This window comes from Montipora foliosa, chromosome 2 (genome assembly GCF_036669935.1).
Source record: "Montipora foliosa isolate CH-2021 chromosome 2, ASM3666993v2, whole genome shotgun sequence".
NCBI classification, from domain to species: domain Eukaryota; kingdom Metazoa; phylum Cnidaria; class Anthozoa; order Scleractinia; family Acroporidae; genus Montipora; species Montipora foliosa.
The window spans coordinates 6,982,874-6,997,873 of NC_090870.1; the positions used below are offsets into that span (position 1 = coordinate 6,982,874).

Here is a 15,000-nt window from a genome sequence, read left to right on the forward strand (position 1 = left end):
ACGTTTTTCCACTTAGTCTAACGCTGGGCTATCAGACAGCCCTTTTGTTGTGCCCTGCTGACCACAAATTGTTTTTCACTACAAATATTTCTAATTTCTAGGGCAAATTAGTACAAAAATGGTTATATTTGTTAAAATGGTCCATTGTCTGTGACCCTTCTGTGGAACCAAAACTGTGGCTGTTGTTATCACCAAGCTGGTGAGAGGGCTGGCTCTTCCAGAATTTTACATATTGTTAACGTTATTACCATTGAAGTTTTTTTTCTTTTGTTAAGCTTCAAAGCTCAGGCATATTCTGTAGGCGTTATTTTATTGGTCATATTTTGGTGCTTGTATTTTCAGAACCTGATTCGAGGAAGTGGTAAGCTATTTCTGCTGGATAAGCTGCTGTGCCGATTAAAAGAAACTGGCCACAGGGTTCTGATCTTTTCCCAGATGGTGCGAATGCTGGACATTTTAGCAGAATATCTGCAGCAACGTCATTTCCTCTTTCAAGTAAGTGATCAGAAGGACTTGCTGTTTCCACGAAAAGCTTCCTGTCCTATTTTCTCGTCATCCAATAACTTGCTGCCCATTGTGAATTTGTGCCACACTTAACATTTGCCAAATATATAAAGGGAAAAGAGAAGGAAAGGAAAGAAACTTTATTTAAGTGGATCTAGAAAATTCTAGCGCTCAAGCACTAATTGGGGACCCTGTAAACTGAAATCAACAATAATTTACGCAAACCAACCGCCCAGTGCAGAGTACTTAGAGAACCCAACAAACTCAACCCACATGCAACGCCGAGTCTGGGAATCAAACCCAGGCCACATTGGTGGCAGTCAAGTGCTCTCCGAATTGCACCATCCCTGTAACCTCTGTAACTAGTTGTACTCTTTGTTTTTGTTAGAGGTTAGATGGTTCCATAAGAGGAGACTTGCGGAAACAAGCTTTAGACCACTTCAATGCTGAAGGATCTGAGGTGTGTACCACAGTTCTCGACACTAGTATCACCGGTCTTTTGTAGAAAAGACCTTGTTTCCCCAATATTTATGCTGTCCTCACCTTTTTGCCTGTGATTTGGACCTGTTCATCCAATAAACTAGCCAGCTGCAGTGCCATAAACTGTTCCTAATTGACTGCAATATTTTGTACTCTACAAAGTTCGAATTTCACTTAAAGCCTTAAGCTATATAATGGTCTCACATTTACAAGTACAATCATATTGACATTTTCATTCTCCTGCTTTTTTGTCAAAGGATTTCTGTTTCCTTTTATCTACTCGTGCTGGAGGCCTGGGAATTAATCTGGCTACAGCGGATACTGTCATCATTTTCGACTCGGATTGGAACCCCCAGAATGACTTGCAAGCTCAGGCACGTGCTCACAGAATAGGACAGAGAAATCAGGTTAGACGGTTGGTTCATTGTAGCGTCAAAGTTAAAAAAATTTTAAGATATAGAGTGAGAAGAAATGGACTAAGCTAAAGAATGGCTAATGTATTTACCGCTAATGTATTTAAGACTACTCACATTCCCCTCAGTCAGTTAGGCCACGATTTTTAGTATGACAGTAGTGCTAAACAGCTTCAAGAGAGGATAGTACGACAATAGCGCTTGGCTTGATGGCGTGACTAGGCTCATTGTGAAGGAACTGCTAGTGGTCTATAATAGGGGGCAGCTGTCTTCTTTTTGCAATAGCACAGAGGGAAAAACCAGATTTCCCGAAGATTGAGCTGCTCTTATAGTGGAGGGTGAGAATAAACGTAGCCAATTGAAGACTGCACCAGATCTCAAGGAATTGGTAGAGGAACGAGGCCACAGCCACAGCTCTGGCCAACATACTGACTGGACACACACCCAGTAAAATGCTTGATCTTGTTTTGTTTTGACAGGTAAATATTTATCGACTGGTATCCAAGGGGAGCATTGAAGAGGACATTTTGGAAAGAGCAAAGCGGAAAATGGTGCTGGACCATCTCATCATTCAGAGAATGGACACAACTGGTCGTAAAGTGTTGTCAAAGACATCAGCTGCTGCCTCTTCGTGAGTCCAGAATTTCTTATTTTGTCGGGTTGTGGTCACATTGTTAAAATAATAAGAAACTGGCTGCTGAAGATGAAAACAACTTACAGCAACATGCCATTGATGATCCCCTGGTAATTGATGTTCTGAAAAGGAAGTTTGTTGATGATGTAAATAAACTTGTTAAGTTGAGTCAGTGTGACTACTACTCAGTAATAAGAATATTGTCAGGGATCTTATATGTATTCTAGTTATTGACCTTATTTGATCAGTGGAAATATTATGTTATTGGTCCATTAAAATTAATTTTGATGGCCTACTAAGGTCTCAGAAGTTCTGAAAACCTCGAGTTTGCAAAAGAAGGAAACCGAATTTGTGCAGCAGAGAAAGCACTGAAGGGTTGGCTTTTAATTGCCTTTTAATTTTTAATTTTTCAATCAGTCATCACCCCTTAATTTCCAAGTGTACCCCTCCATTTGACAAAGTTGGTTTTAGCAGTCTTTGTGACACATTACCCCCATCAAGTCAACTTTAAATGGATGGAGTGGGTTGTTTTTGAGTCAAAGATGGAGTAAATCGTAGGACATTAAACAAACATGGCTTGAGGCTTAATGCTGAGCCAGATTCTTCTGTCCCTTTTCAGTGGTAACCCCTTTAACAAAGAGGAGCTTGCAGCCATCTTAAAATTTGGTGCTGAAGAGCTTTTCAAAGAGGGTGATGGTGGAGATGCTCAGTTGCAGGTTTGCATAATTTTATTTATTTATTTAGAATTTTCTTTGAAATTATTTGAATTGCTACAAAAATTTCATCTTGCAGAATGCTATATGTGAAAATTCACATTGATCTCTCTTTAATAATTTTAATGAAATGGTTACAAGCTTCTTGCTTGCCTTGAATCCCCACAGTTTCCCTTATCCAATAATTATATTATTATTATTATTATTATTATTATTATTATTATTATTATTATTATTATTATTATTATTATTATTATTATTATTATTATTATTATTATTGTGAGAACTGTGTGTGCTACCTCACCAGCTGTAGCTGGTTGCATTTAATAGCAAGCCTCAGCCCCTACCTGGGGCTTAGAGGCTCGATGCTTGTCTAAGGATGCAGGCTATGCCAAAGATTATTGTTGTCTGAGTGACCTACAGATAAATCTGGTATTTCCATGTGGCTGAGAGACTCCATGATCATTATCATCATCATCATCAAATCTGAGATTTCCCTTCATAACGTCGTTACTTGTATTCCAAAGCAAGAACATGTGTGGCTTGATCTTGAGTTACACGTACTGTTGGTTATTCGTTTGAAGTTGATTCATACAAGCATATGCAATAGGAATTGCATTAATTTTTTGTACCATTATCTCAAGTTTGTTTTGCTTAACTAGGAAATGGACATTGATGACATTTTACGAGGAGCTGAAACAAGAGATTCAGATGATCATCCACAGACCATTGGGGAAGAACTTCTTTCGCAATTCAAGGTATAGCACTGTTAGCGAGTAGATTTAGGGTGCATTCGATTGACCCTATTCCGGAATAAGAATACGTGGAGTGATGATTTAAAACGGTATGTCTGGCACTTTTGAAGCGACAAGAAAATAAAGATATCTTTAAAATAGCATTAATTTTTAGCAAGCATTTGATAATTTTAATGTGAATCTCCGTAAAAATGAAGGATTTCTAAGTTCTATTCCATGTATTTCTATTCCATGTATTTATATTCCGGAATACGGTCAATTGAACATGCCCTTAGTGTGGTTCATGCTTGCATACCTATCAGTGAATTCAGCCCATATGGGGGCTTGTCAAAAGAACAACTGTAAAATCAGTGGTTATCTAATAGTAGTACATGAGGCAGCAGTTAACCTAGCAACCTTTGTGGGTTTCCCAATTGGTGTTGATAGAAGAATCCTCCTTACAAGAAGGGGTTTCTCTCCACTAACAAAAACATTCTTTAATCAGTAGGTACATGTAGATGTGGGGAATAATTATTGTGTGTGTGGATGCTGAGTTGCAGAAAATTTATAGCCAAAAGTTAGGGTTAGTAAAGTGTAAAATAAGGAAGAGAAATTCACAAAGCAAACTCTCAACCTCTCAGTGGCATTAGCAAAGCAAAACAAAACAAACTCTGTGTGAAATGAAAAATGTAATTTCAGAAACAGCCAGATAGTACATGTACAAGAAACTAAATCAAGTATAAGGGATAAAAAAATATTTGAACATAAAAATTATTTGTTCTTAAAAAGTAAGAATAATAAATATGAAAAAATCCTACATGAAACTTTCTTTCTTAAAAAACATGGAAAAGGGCAGTTTTAAAACCCATTGAAATCCCATGCAAAATGAAACGCAGTTGTAATGAGGCAAAATTCAAACGAGCCAAAGGTAAAGAAAAGCTGACTGTGACACCATTAACTGATTGAGCTACAAGAACTCCAAAAGAGATACTGTACAGTAGGTCATTTATCTAGGTCATGTGCCTCAAATTTCAAAAGCAACTAGTGCAAAGAACCCATGGGAAAGATGAGAAGCTGGATGCTTGGTGACTTGCCACAACTGAAAATCAGTCAGTGTCATTTTCATTCTCATTTCCAGTGGGATGTTAATGCTAAACCTATTGCCAGAAAGAAACATGTGCAGTGATCATTAATACAGGGTATCACTCAATAATGTTATTTATGGGTTAAACACTAAGACGCTCTATAAAAGGGGTCGCTTCATGCAATGCTTTTGTTCGAACTCGTTCAAGCATGACCGATCAATTATCCAAGATGGTGATCAACAAAAAGCAACACAGGCAGAAACTTTGCAAGGTATTTCTAGCATGAGAAAAATGGACTGGGGATTGAAAAAAAGAATGACAGATGGCATTTTGTCATATTATGGACACATTGCCACAAGGGGCTTTTTTATTGCACAAATCATCACAGGGCTCGGTTGCGTCCACGGTTGATTGATAAATCATTTACATGTGCCTATAAAGGCACCACTCCTTTTACGGTGCGTCTTTGTGTTTAAGGATAAGTAATAGTAATTAGTATAAATACACAGGTGATTATACAAAATCGCATGCTCTCATTGGCTCGCTATCTCGGATTATCAGCCGATAATCACCTCGACGGACAAAATGGCTGCCAGAAGTCGTTTTGCAAACGGAAAGTGAAGATGATTTCGCGTTGAAATGTTTTTTTTCTCTTTTTTGAGATAATCACCTGTTTATTTATGCTAAAACAATTATTCGCCTCAGGCTCAGTGATTACCGGTGAATATTCACCTCGACTTCGTCTCGGTGAATATTCACCGATAATCACTTCGCCTTCGGCGAATAATTGTTAATTATTTGGGGTTCCACATGTAGGTTGCAAGTATTTCACTGGATGCAGATGAGGATGATGTAGCCATTGTCAATCAGGAGATAAAATCAAAAGATGAAGAGAAAAGTTGGACAGACATCATTCCAGCAAAAGAGCGGCAAAAGCTTGAGGAAGAGGAAGAGCAAAAGAAACAACTGGAGTTATACTTGCCAAAACGAAGCAGGAAAACTGTGAAAAAGGTAGAATCCCAATTAAGTTTTTGCTCTATTCCCCTTGTCTCTTTCCTCATTTAGTTTGTACATTCATGTTTTGAAAATGATTTGTTTCAATTAGTGCCCCTTTTCTTTTGCTTTCAGTCTTTACTTACTACAGATGAGACTTAAGCTCCAGGGTACTCAACCATATCCGGTTATTTTGGTTAAATTTGGTTGTTTGATTTTCTTTCAAATGTTTTTGTTCAATATTCTTTTATTCACAGATGAATTATGGCAAAGCTGGTAACAGTGACAGTGAACACGAAGAAAAGTTTGCCAAGAAAGGACGAAGCCGAAAGAAAAAATCTGAGTCTGAAAGCGATGATGATTCTGGGACAGATGGAAAAGAAACGAAGAGGAAACGAGGCAGGCCACGTACAATCAAACGTGAAGATGTGGAAGGATTCAATGATGCAGAGATCAGAAGGTTATGACTACTCCTAGCTCATCCTTTAGAAGCATTTCCCTTTAGGCGAAGTTCACAAAAAAATAATTTTTGACATTCTCTATTCTCTTAGGTTTGTCAAAGGTTATAAAAAGTTTGGAAGACCAAGAACAAGGTATTCTGAGCCTTATTTTTTTTTTAAATCGATATCCACACACTTAAAGACACTTCTGTAGATCATTTCTTGTGCTCTCAATAACTGGCTTTTGCAAGTTTTTTACTAATACCTTGAGTTGGGCTGTTATGAAAGCAAAGAACATTAAATATTTCATTGGTGTATCACAGGCTTGATGCCATTGCTGCTGATGCTGAACTTGAAGACAAATCACCAGAGGATCTCAGCCGACTGGCAGATATTCTTCACAATAGTTGTGAAAAAGCTGTTGGGGAATACGAGGAAAAGCTCAAGGAAGATCCGAATTTTGATGGTACGTTTTCTAGTGAACACTGTACTAGGTTATATATACTTTTTCCAAGCATAAAAATGTAATTGCAACACTCTAGATTCCCTGCCAAAAAAAAAAAAAGGAAAGGAAAGGAACTTCGTTTAAGGTCAGAATAAACCACACAGTAAGGTGTACATTTCTGGTCTGAATTTGTTCTGAGCAATAATTCTTTACATAGAATTCTTTTTGACATGTAACCATAGAAATTTTTAGACATTATTTCACTCCAATGCTCCAAGAAGATCACTTGCTTAAACGAAAGGTCTTCCCCATGGGGAACTTTCACTTATTTAAGTTGAGAGAGTGAGAAATATTGTCTTCACAATCTGTGGGATTACATTTGACACAGGTAAAAAGCGTGGAGCAACAGTTAGACTTAGCAATGTGACGGTGAATGCGCCATCAGTTTTGAAGCATGAAGAAGAACTTGAATGTGTCGCTGCTGCCATGCCTGAAGATTCCGACGCCAGGAGAAAGTGAGTGATTAGCTACAATAAAAGATTGTACTTAAAATTGCAATCTTTCCAGAGTGTGCAGTCTCACAAACTGATGATGTGGTGGGCGACATACAGAGTACAGTGTATTGCATTCAAGATTAATTTAAGATCTGCCAATTTTAACAAATCGAAAGTGGTTCAGCGTTGTCTGTACTCTTATCGACAACGATATTCGTCATCACAGTGGTCAAAATGTTGTGGACTCGAGTGAGTCTACTTGTACAATTTTTTTTTACCACAATATTCAACGCCAAAGAAAGTTTTTATTTCAGAGCGTGACCAAAATCATAACTCAAAGAAAGAGCAAGCGTTGTCTATAACTTGCTCGCAATGTGATTGGTTTATCTCCCAAAATGAGCGTTCCTGATTGGCTATTACATTGCGTGACAACTTGACGCAAGCATGACGCGAGCAGCGTTGTCTTGACTCTTATCGACAACGGCAACTTAGCCAATCAGATTGCGAGATTACAGGCAATTGTGGTAGAAATGCATTTAGCAGTTTAACCAGGATAAAATCACAATTCCATTTTTGACCCTTTAGATTTCGACTTGTTACCTCTGTCAAGAATGTTCATTGGGGGGTGCCGTGGGATATTCCTGATGATTCCATGTTACTTGTTGGTATCTTCGAGTATGGATTGGGCAGCTGGGAAGCTATTAAAGCGGACCAAACCCTTCAGTTGTCATCCAAGGTGAGGTTGTTTATTGATGATTAATGAGGTAATAAGCTTTACTTCAATGTACGAATAACAATGACAAATTTATCAGTAATTTGTGAAGCGCACACTCTGAGGAAAAACTAAGTCCTTGTATCAGGAGTGAATGCAGATCAGCCAGTACCAATCCTTAACCAGTGGGCTATGGGAGGCTTGTGGGAAGTATAAAGCCAGACTTCTCCAACAACATACCGTTCAATGGTAAATATACAATTATTATGTTTGACGTGTCAAGGAATAGAAGGTCACAGCGTCAACTCCAGTTTTTGTTCTGACCATGTCCGCATAAATACTGCTTACTTCATCATCCTGTGTGGTTCATAGTAAGTAGAGGAGTCTCCTCTACTAACTATGGTGTGGTTAATATTTGCGTCGTTTTATATCTTCTAATTCTCCCCAACTGAAGAGCCTCTGCCAGTGGAACAACTTACACTGTATTGCATTGTCGTTCCACTTGAAATCTTTTACTTAGTTCAAAGCATCACTCTTTCTTTTTTGAAGATCCTTCCTCCTGGTAACTTGAAACCACAAGACAAACATTTGCAGACTAGAGTGGAATACCTGATCAAATTGTTGAAACAGGCTGCTTTGGAAGATAAGGCAGAGCAACTGAGAAAGGTATTTCCTGCATTTTAAAATCGACCATTTCGCTAACTTCACCCCCTTTTTCCTACACTAAGGGCCTTACCTTAAAGTGCCCCTGTGACCCCCTTTTTTCTACACTAAGGGCCTTACCTTAAAGTGCCCCTGTGACCAAAAAAATTATTCTTATTTTTCTCTTGATTTCAAAACTATGTGAACCAAACATAACTGGAATTTTCCTATTGAATGGTCCGCCATTACTAACTTTAAGTTCTTTAGAGAGCTGGTTCGAGGAGAAAATGACATCAAAGGTTCAATATTTTAAGAATGCAATGCGTTTGTACGCCGCAAAATTAATATGCAGCACGGGAGGTTTGGGCTTTCAGACTTTAAAATTCGCGTTTTACATTTATAATAAGCTGAAGTCACACGCTGGAATTTTACGCAAGTGAGCCTTTGACATCACTTTTCCCTGGATCCAACCCTCTGAGGTCCAATCGGTCAGTTTTGAACGCGAGTAATGGCGGACCGTGAAATCCAAAACTTACACTCAAAGTAAACGGTGTTTGGTTAAAAATCAAAGCTCATAATTTTGCCAGTCAGATGTTAAGAAAACACTTTCAAAATCTGATGAAAAAAAGGAAGTGATTTTTTTTTATCACAGGGGCACTTCAATGTGCGGACTTCAGAAAATGAGGCTTTATGTTAACACATATAAAGGTAGCCAGAAGTGTATCATACATGTATGTCTTGGTGATTGAGTCAGTCAATTGAGCACACCATGAGATTTAAAGGACGGTACGGCAGAATACGTCGTCTTGCTTTTCAGTAAAAGTGGGTTATCTTCTACATCAACTGTTTTTAGTTGAACCAGTGAAGTGTCCTCGCACTGTGAGCTGTATTTTAAAGGACAGCAGCCTTTTTGCTTACGTTTAAATTTCATACAGTAATTGACTTGCCTTCGAGAAGTCTGTTGTAGCAATCTCCACAATTTAACCAAAACGTTTGGGTTTTCTCGACATTAGAGCAAGTTCTTGGGATCAAAAAGGAGGAATCAAATTTGGAAATAAACATTCAAAATAAGAAGACACAAAGTTTTGAAACTGGGAAAACCTGTGATGTCCTCAAAATCGTGTCAGCTAAAAAACAACGAACTTCATTCAAGTGTCATCTGTTTTAAGCTCTGGGGCAGCAACAATAATAATAATAATAATAATAATAATAATAATAATAATAATAATAATATAATAGAGCGAGTTTCAATCGAGTGTCGTAAAACCAAAACCAAAGTAATTACTTTGACCAATCAAAAAGGACGGAGACAATACGGTAAACCAATAAAAACTCGGAAGTAATTACACACAGCCGACACAAAGCGCGGGAAAATGTGCACGCGCAAGCCTCGATTGGTTTTAGTTTCACTTCTGATTGGTTGAAAAAATGGCGCGAAAATTGTGAACCAATTACTGAGTGAAGTAATCATAAACCAAAGCAATTCGCTAATTACTTTCGACATTCAATTGAAAACCGCTCTATCAATAATAACAATAGTAATAATAACTAAAAAACCCGAAGCAATCACTCACCACTTCATTGATACCCTTAATAACGCCTCTAAAGCACTATGAATTTACTGCCAATAATAATAATCATCATCATTTTCATCATCAATAATAATAATAATAATAATAATAATTATAATACTAATAGTAATACCGAACTAGTTTTTTAGCGCTGGGGCACAAATCAACGCAAGTCAAATCAAATGTTGGTTTGTGAGGAGAGGGGAAAACCGGAGTTCCCAGAGAAAAAAAAAAACTCTCGGTGCAGAGTAGAGAACCAACAAACTCAACCCACATATGACGCCGAGTCTGGGAATCGAACCCGGGCCACATTGGTGCGCCAGCCCTGCTGCCATTGATTCGGGACACGATAAAGAAATCAAATCGAAGGTTGGTTTTTGAGGAGTGGCGAAAGCCAGAGTACCCGGAGAAAAACCTCACGAAGCAGAGTGGTCTGTAGCCTTGATACCCTTACCCAACAAACTCAACCCACAGGTGACGACAAATCTGGGAATCGAACCCGTTCCGCATAGGGTGGTACGTGAGTGCTCTCACAACTGCGTCATCTCGACTCCCTTATTTAGCTACTTAGCTACGTATTTACATGACGTTTCGGTATCGTCTTGTTTTTAGTCGTCGCAAATGCTGAAATCCAAGATACGTCAGCTAAAAAAGAAAGACACTAAAAAAGCCAAAGCTCCCTCGGACGTGGAATCGCTCAACAACAGCGCAGCACCCTCGCCTAAGGAAGTAATGCTGTCCCCTCCTGAAGGGGCAGAAAATACAGAGGATGGAGCCACGGGTGACACAAGTCATGAAGGGCAGATTGCAACAGATGGGAAGAAAAAAAGGAAGATCCCCAGAAAGAAAGAAAATGGAAAAGAGGAAGGAGACAAGGTCAGTTATTTACTGTCAAAAATGGCGCTCAAACGGGGTTTTTTAAATTCTTGGTCCTTTTTTTTGAACTTTTGATAGGACAATTACATGACTTTTGGAGGGTAAATGATGCTACGAGGCCAAATGCTACTCAGGGCCAAATCTTACAAATTTATTTGATAAGAAAAAAAATTGCAACAGAGATGTGGCATGAAACTATGGTATGGAAAGTTGTTGCTACGGATACGATCAGCTAAACAAGAGCAAAAATTGAGGGGGGAAAGAAAAGAGCAAAAGAAATCATCCGCAAAAACTCGCGCCAACTCTGGCATTGAAATGGTATCCTCAGGATCTCGTTGGCCGAGCGAAGTTGTTTGACATCTTTGCAGCCAATCAGAATCAGGGTGGCAAAAGAATTTTCAGCCCGGGCACTTCCCGTTTGGCCCGCAAAAAGGCGCGTTTTACAGAGGGCAGTTTGTCATTTGGCCGCGCTTGTTGATAATAATTAGAGAGCTTAAGCACGCGCGCTTTTAAGACGCGGACGGCAACCGGAAGAGAACATTTCGCGTGCCAGGACAGTGGTGTCTCCCAGATTTTTATACTGATCATCTCTAATGGAGAAAATATACTTGGCAATGTAAACGTGGTTTTGACGACAAGCTAAAAGGGTAAACGGCTGACTTCCGGTTGCCGTCCGCGTGTCAAAAATGTGCATGCTTAAGCTTCCTATTACGAAGCTGTAGCAACGGCAACGAGAACGTCGTCGTTAAAGGCTGGTTTACACTAGCGACGGAATCGGAGTCGGAGTCGTAATCAGAGTCGTAAGAGTGCTTATGATCTAATGAAAATCAAAAATTGGAGTAGTAAGCGGAGATGTAAGGTAGAGGGAATCGCGGAGTCGGAAGAATCAGAACGGTTCCATTTTCTTCCGACTCCGCGCACGATTCAGTGAAAACAAGATTGTCGGAGCAGAAGCGGAGAACAAGCCAATCACAATATACGAGCCCAGGCTCTTCTTCGATTACTGTGTGCCGCGATAAACAAACATAGCCGGCATGGGCGAGAAGGTCTGCAAACAAACCACTTTTAGGAAGCTTAAGCGAGACAACGGCTGTCGCGAAAACACGGCCACTGGATCGTAAGGCACGGAAGCGGAGTGGGAAGGTAGTTTTTACTAGGTCATACATGCAAGATGCAAGATTTCGATGTTCTGACCCCGTGAAAAGTGGAGGGAGACAGAAAGGAGGGGGGAGGGGGAGTTGAAGAAATGGAGGGTAAGGGTTTCTTCCCTTTCGCCCCCCCCCCCCCCCATCCCCACGTTTTGTCTCGTCCCATTTTTCGCACGTCCAAAACATTGAAAATGCAAGCCAACGCTTGTGCCGCAAGATAGTGCAATTGTCGTGCTTTGAGCTCTCCGATTTTCAACTTGGTTTGCCACTGATGATGCGATAATCTTTTTTTAGCCCAAACGCCAAAAGAAAGAGAAGAAAGAAACACCTACAGAGAAAAAACAGGAGGTGAAAGAGGCGCCAGCACACGAAAAGCCGCAATCCTCTCCTACAAGGGACGACATCGCCGGAGATGATGATAAACCAAGAGGCTCGTATGCACTGGCAGACATGGATAAGGCTACCTTTGATGAGGTACGTGCAAAGTGAGGATTGAAACGGAGGTTCTCTGTATTGAGGAATCTTAATTCTTAGCGTATGCACACACCTGTAATAGACCATTTCACAGTTCTGTGTTCAGTTACCAGGCCTTTGAATAAAAGCGAGGCTGGAGTTGACCTTGTTTTGATATAAACCTCACTTCTTTTCTTATGTATAGAGAAACTCGATAGCATTACAACATGATTTACATAAAAGATTCCGTAAAAGCGTGTACCTCGGGAGTCCGAACAAAGGTTCAAATTGAGAGGAGAACATTTAATAGCATACAAGGAAAACAAGCTATGTCACCTGCAATGACTTTATATCTGATAAAACACCTCATCTTAATGAGGAGGAGGTTGTATCGATATAAAGGAAATAGCTAATGGGGTTGAGTTTTTGAAGAACCTGTATTAACGACTTAGCTTCAGAGGATTTCTAGTATGTCAATAGGTAGAAAATCCGACCAATGTTACGGAGGTCTATTATTGACTAGGCCTCTGTTTTCCATTTGTCCATCCGCCCGCTGCCATACAATTAGTTAGTACTTTATGTTCTATTTACGCTTAAACTTTTCTAAACCAACCCTTTTATGTCCGATTTCGTTTGCATATTAGTGTAAAGAAAAGATGCGTCCCGTCAAGCGAGCGCTGAAAATGCTTGAAAGTCCGGAACAAAATATGAATGAGAACGATCAAGTGGCACAAACACGGCAGGTATGATATCATCAAGGAGTACTCTCGGATAGAAAGGAAGCTTAAAATATACTACAGTATTTGCATTAATTTAGTCTAGTCCTTCTTACCTCGCGCACAGTAAAAAATATATATACTTTTTGAGTTGTGAGGTTCACTTTTTTTAGCATAACGTTTAAGCTAGTTTAAATAAAAAGCAGAGTATTAAAATAGAACCATTTTGGGACAAGCCCAGTTGTGGCTTTTGCCCAGTGGGAAAATGTTTGTCGAGGAGAGCCACATGACTAGCCCCAACCAGGGTCTCTCTCCTCAATGACAAAGGAGGCCGAGAAGAGAGACCCTGAGAACGAGGATGGCCATATGCCCCAGTTCCAATGCATTGTTTCTCCAGTTGAACGGTGACAATAAACTAACAGCAGCAGCTTTTGTTGCACTGTAGAATTAATTCGTCGTTTTTGCTAATCGAAAGAATGTGCGCCGATTTTTAGGGTGTGGTAGTTGTCAATCTCCCCCAGTTTTTGGCGAAGAACGGAAAGAGGCTTTCTGTCAGGTTGCTATGTTGGATATTTTTTTGACCTATTGCGCGCAAGTTTATGCGTTATTGGTTACTTTGTTTCGCTAGGAAACAACATAAAACGTTAACCGAATAGCCATTAAAGTAATCACCCTGAATGATCGTTATCGTTGATGTTTTTTCAGTGCCTGCTAAAGATTGGAGACCACATCATGGCAATCTCGTCTCATTATAAAGACAGCGAAGTTGAAACTCTCTGGAGAAAGTATTAAGCCTTTCTTTTTTTTTTTAATTCCGCCGGACTAACAATCACCTGACATTTAATAATTTGAGACTCTATCTCGTCCCCATAGTCCGCTTTTCTTTTCGTGAGCATCAAGAACATGGACTGTGGCCACTTCCAAGGCAGGAAGTCAGCAGTTGTCTACGGTTACAAAACTGGACCTTCACTACGACTGCGCATAAATTGGAAGTCGCCAGAGCTTATTTCCCTTTCGTAAACGGTCGTTGCCATTTCTCAGAACGGTCGTTGCCATTTGAAACGGTCGATGCCATTTTTTTAGCTCTGAATTACACTCATTAGGTCTAAGAACTCAAAAGGTTGCGGTTACTGGGAGTTGTCTCGCTGGTCATATGAGTTAGGGTAAGGGCTAACAACCCGAGTTGGAGTCTTGAAATTTTCGGACTCTTTTTTTCCTCCAGTTTTTCTTTTATAAATGTTTTTCAGTGTTTTTCCTTTTTTGTCTTAATTTTTGTTAATATTTTTTCTTAGTTTGTTTCTTTTAATTTTCTTTGAAGTGAAGTGTGTAGTCGACGGTTATAAATGGCATCGACCGTTTCAAATGGCAACGACCGTTCTGAGAAATATCGACGACCGTTTCAAATGGCAACGACCGTTTACGAAAGGGAAATTTGCGTCGCCAGATTCCGTGTTCTTGGTGCTGACCAAAAGAAAAGGGGGACCCTGGGGACGCGGTTGTTTGATCCTGTATTTAAAAATACTCACCGCGCGCCGGTGGCTCAGTTGGTTGAGCACCGGGCTGCCATGCGGGAGGTCGTGAGTTCAACTCCGGCCGGACCAACACTCTGGATCTTAAAATGGCTGAGGAGAAAGTGCTGCCTTTTTACTTACACCCGCAAATGGTTGGATTTGCAAGTCTTCTCGGTTAAGGAATATAAGCCCTAAGCTCCGGCTCTCAACCCTTGTTTAAAAAAAAAAAAAACTGGGAAACGTTAAAGGGGCAGTGTCACGCTATTTCAGTCAAACTTCAAAACACTACAGACTAAAAAATAATGGTGTAGTTTTGTTGCCAATAACAATTGAAGTGCACTGAAGCTATTCTTTATTATTTGCATCCATGGATGGAGAAGATGGAAATGGATTCAAACTTGAAAAAAAAATTGGCCACTTTTTTTTTAAGTTTGGA

At 39.7% G+C, this 15,000-nt stretch overlaps 1 protein-coding gene across 1 annotated transcript in view; it reads left to right on the plus strand.

Moving 5' to 3' along the window:
* LOC137992268 (chromodomain-helicase-DNA-binding protein 1-like) overlaps nt 1-15,000 on the plus strand; it is a 42,139-nt gene that overhangs the window by 22,983 nt on the left and 4,156 nt on the right. Inside the window, exons 15-31 of the mRNA XM_068837506.1 lie at nt 343-495; nt 893-964; nt 1,242-1,391; nt 1,877-2,028; nt 2,651-2,747; nt 3,407-3,502; nt 5,380-5,574; nt 5,814-6,016; nt 6,108-6,149; nt 6,320-6,462; nt 6,830-6,956; nt 7,521-7,671; nt 8,197-8,313; nt 10,473-10,736; nt 12,179-12,358; nt 12,982-13,080; nt 13,759-13,838. Of these exons, the coding sequence (XP_068693607.1) occupies nt 343-495; nt 893-964; nt 1,242-1,391; nt 1,877-2,028; nt 2,651-2,747; nt 3,407-3,502; nt 5,380-5,574; nt 5,814-6,016; nt 6,108-6,149; nt 6,320-6,462; nt 6,830-6,956; nt 7,521-7,671; nt 8,197-8,313; nt 10,473-10,736; nt 12,179-12,358; nt 12,982-13,080; nt 13,759-13,838 (2,321 nt within the window). The remainder of the gene's footprint in view (nt 1-342; nt 496-892; nt 965-1,241; nt 1,392-1,876; nt 2,029-2,650; nt 2,748-3,406; nt 3,503-5,379; nt 5,575-5,813; nt 6,017-6,107; nt 6,150-6,319; nt 6,463-6,829; nt 6,957-7,520; nt 7,672-8,196; nt 8,314-10,472; nt 10,737-12,178; nt 12,359-12,981; nt 13,081-13,758; nt 13,839-15,000) is intronic.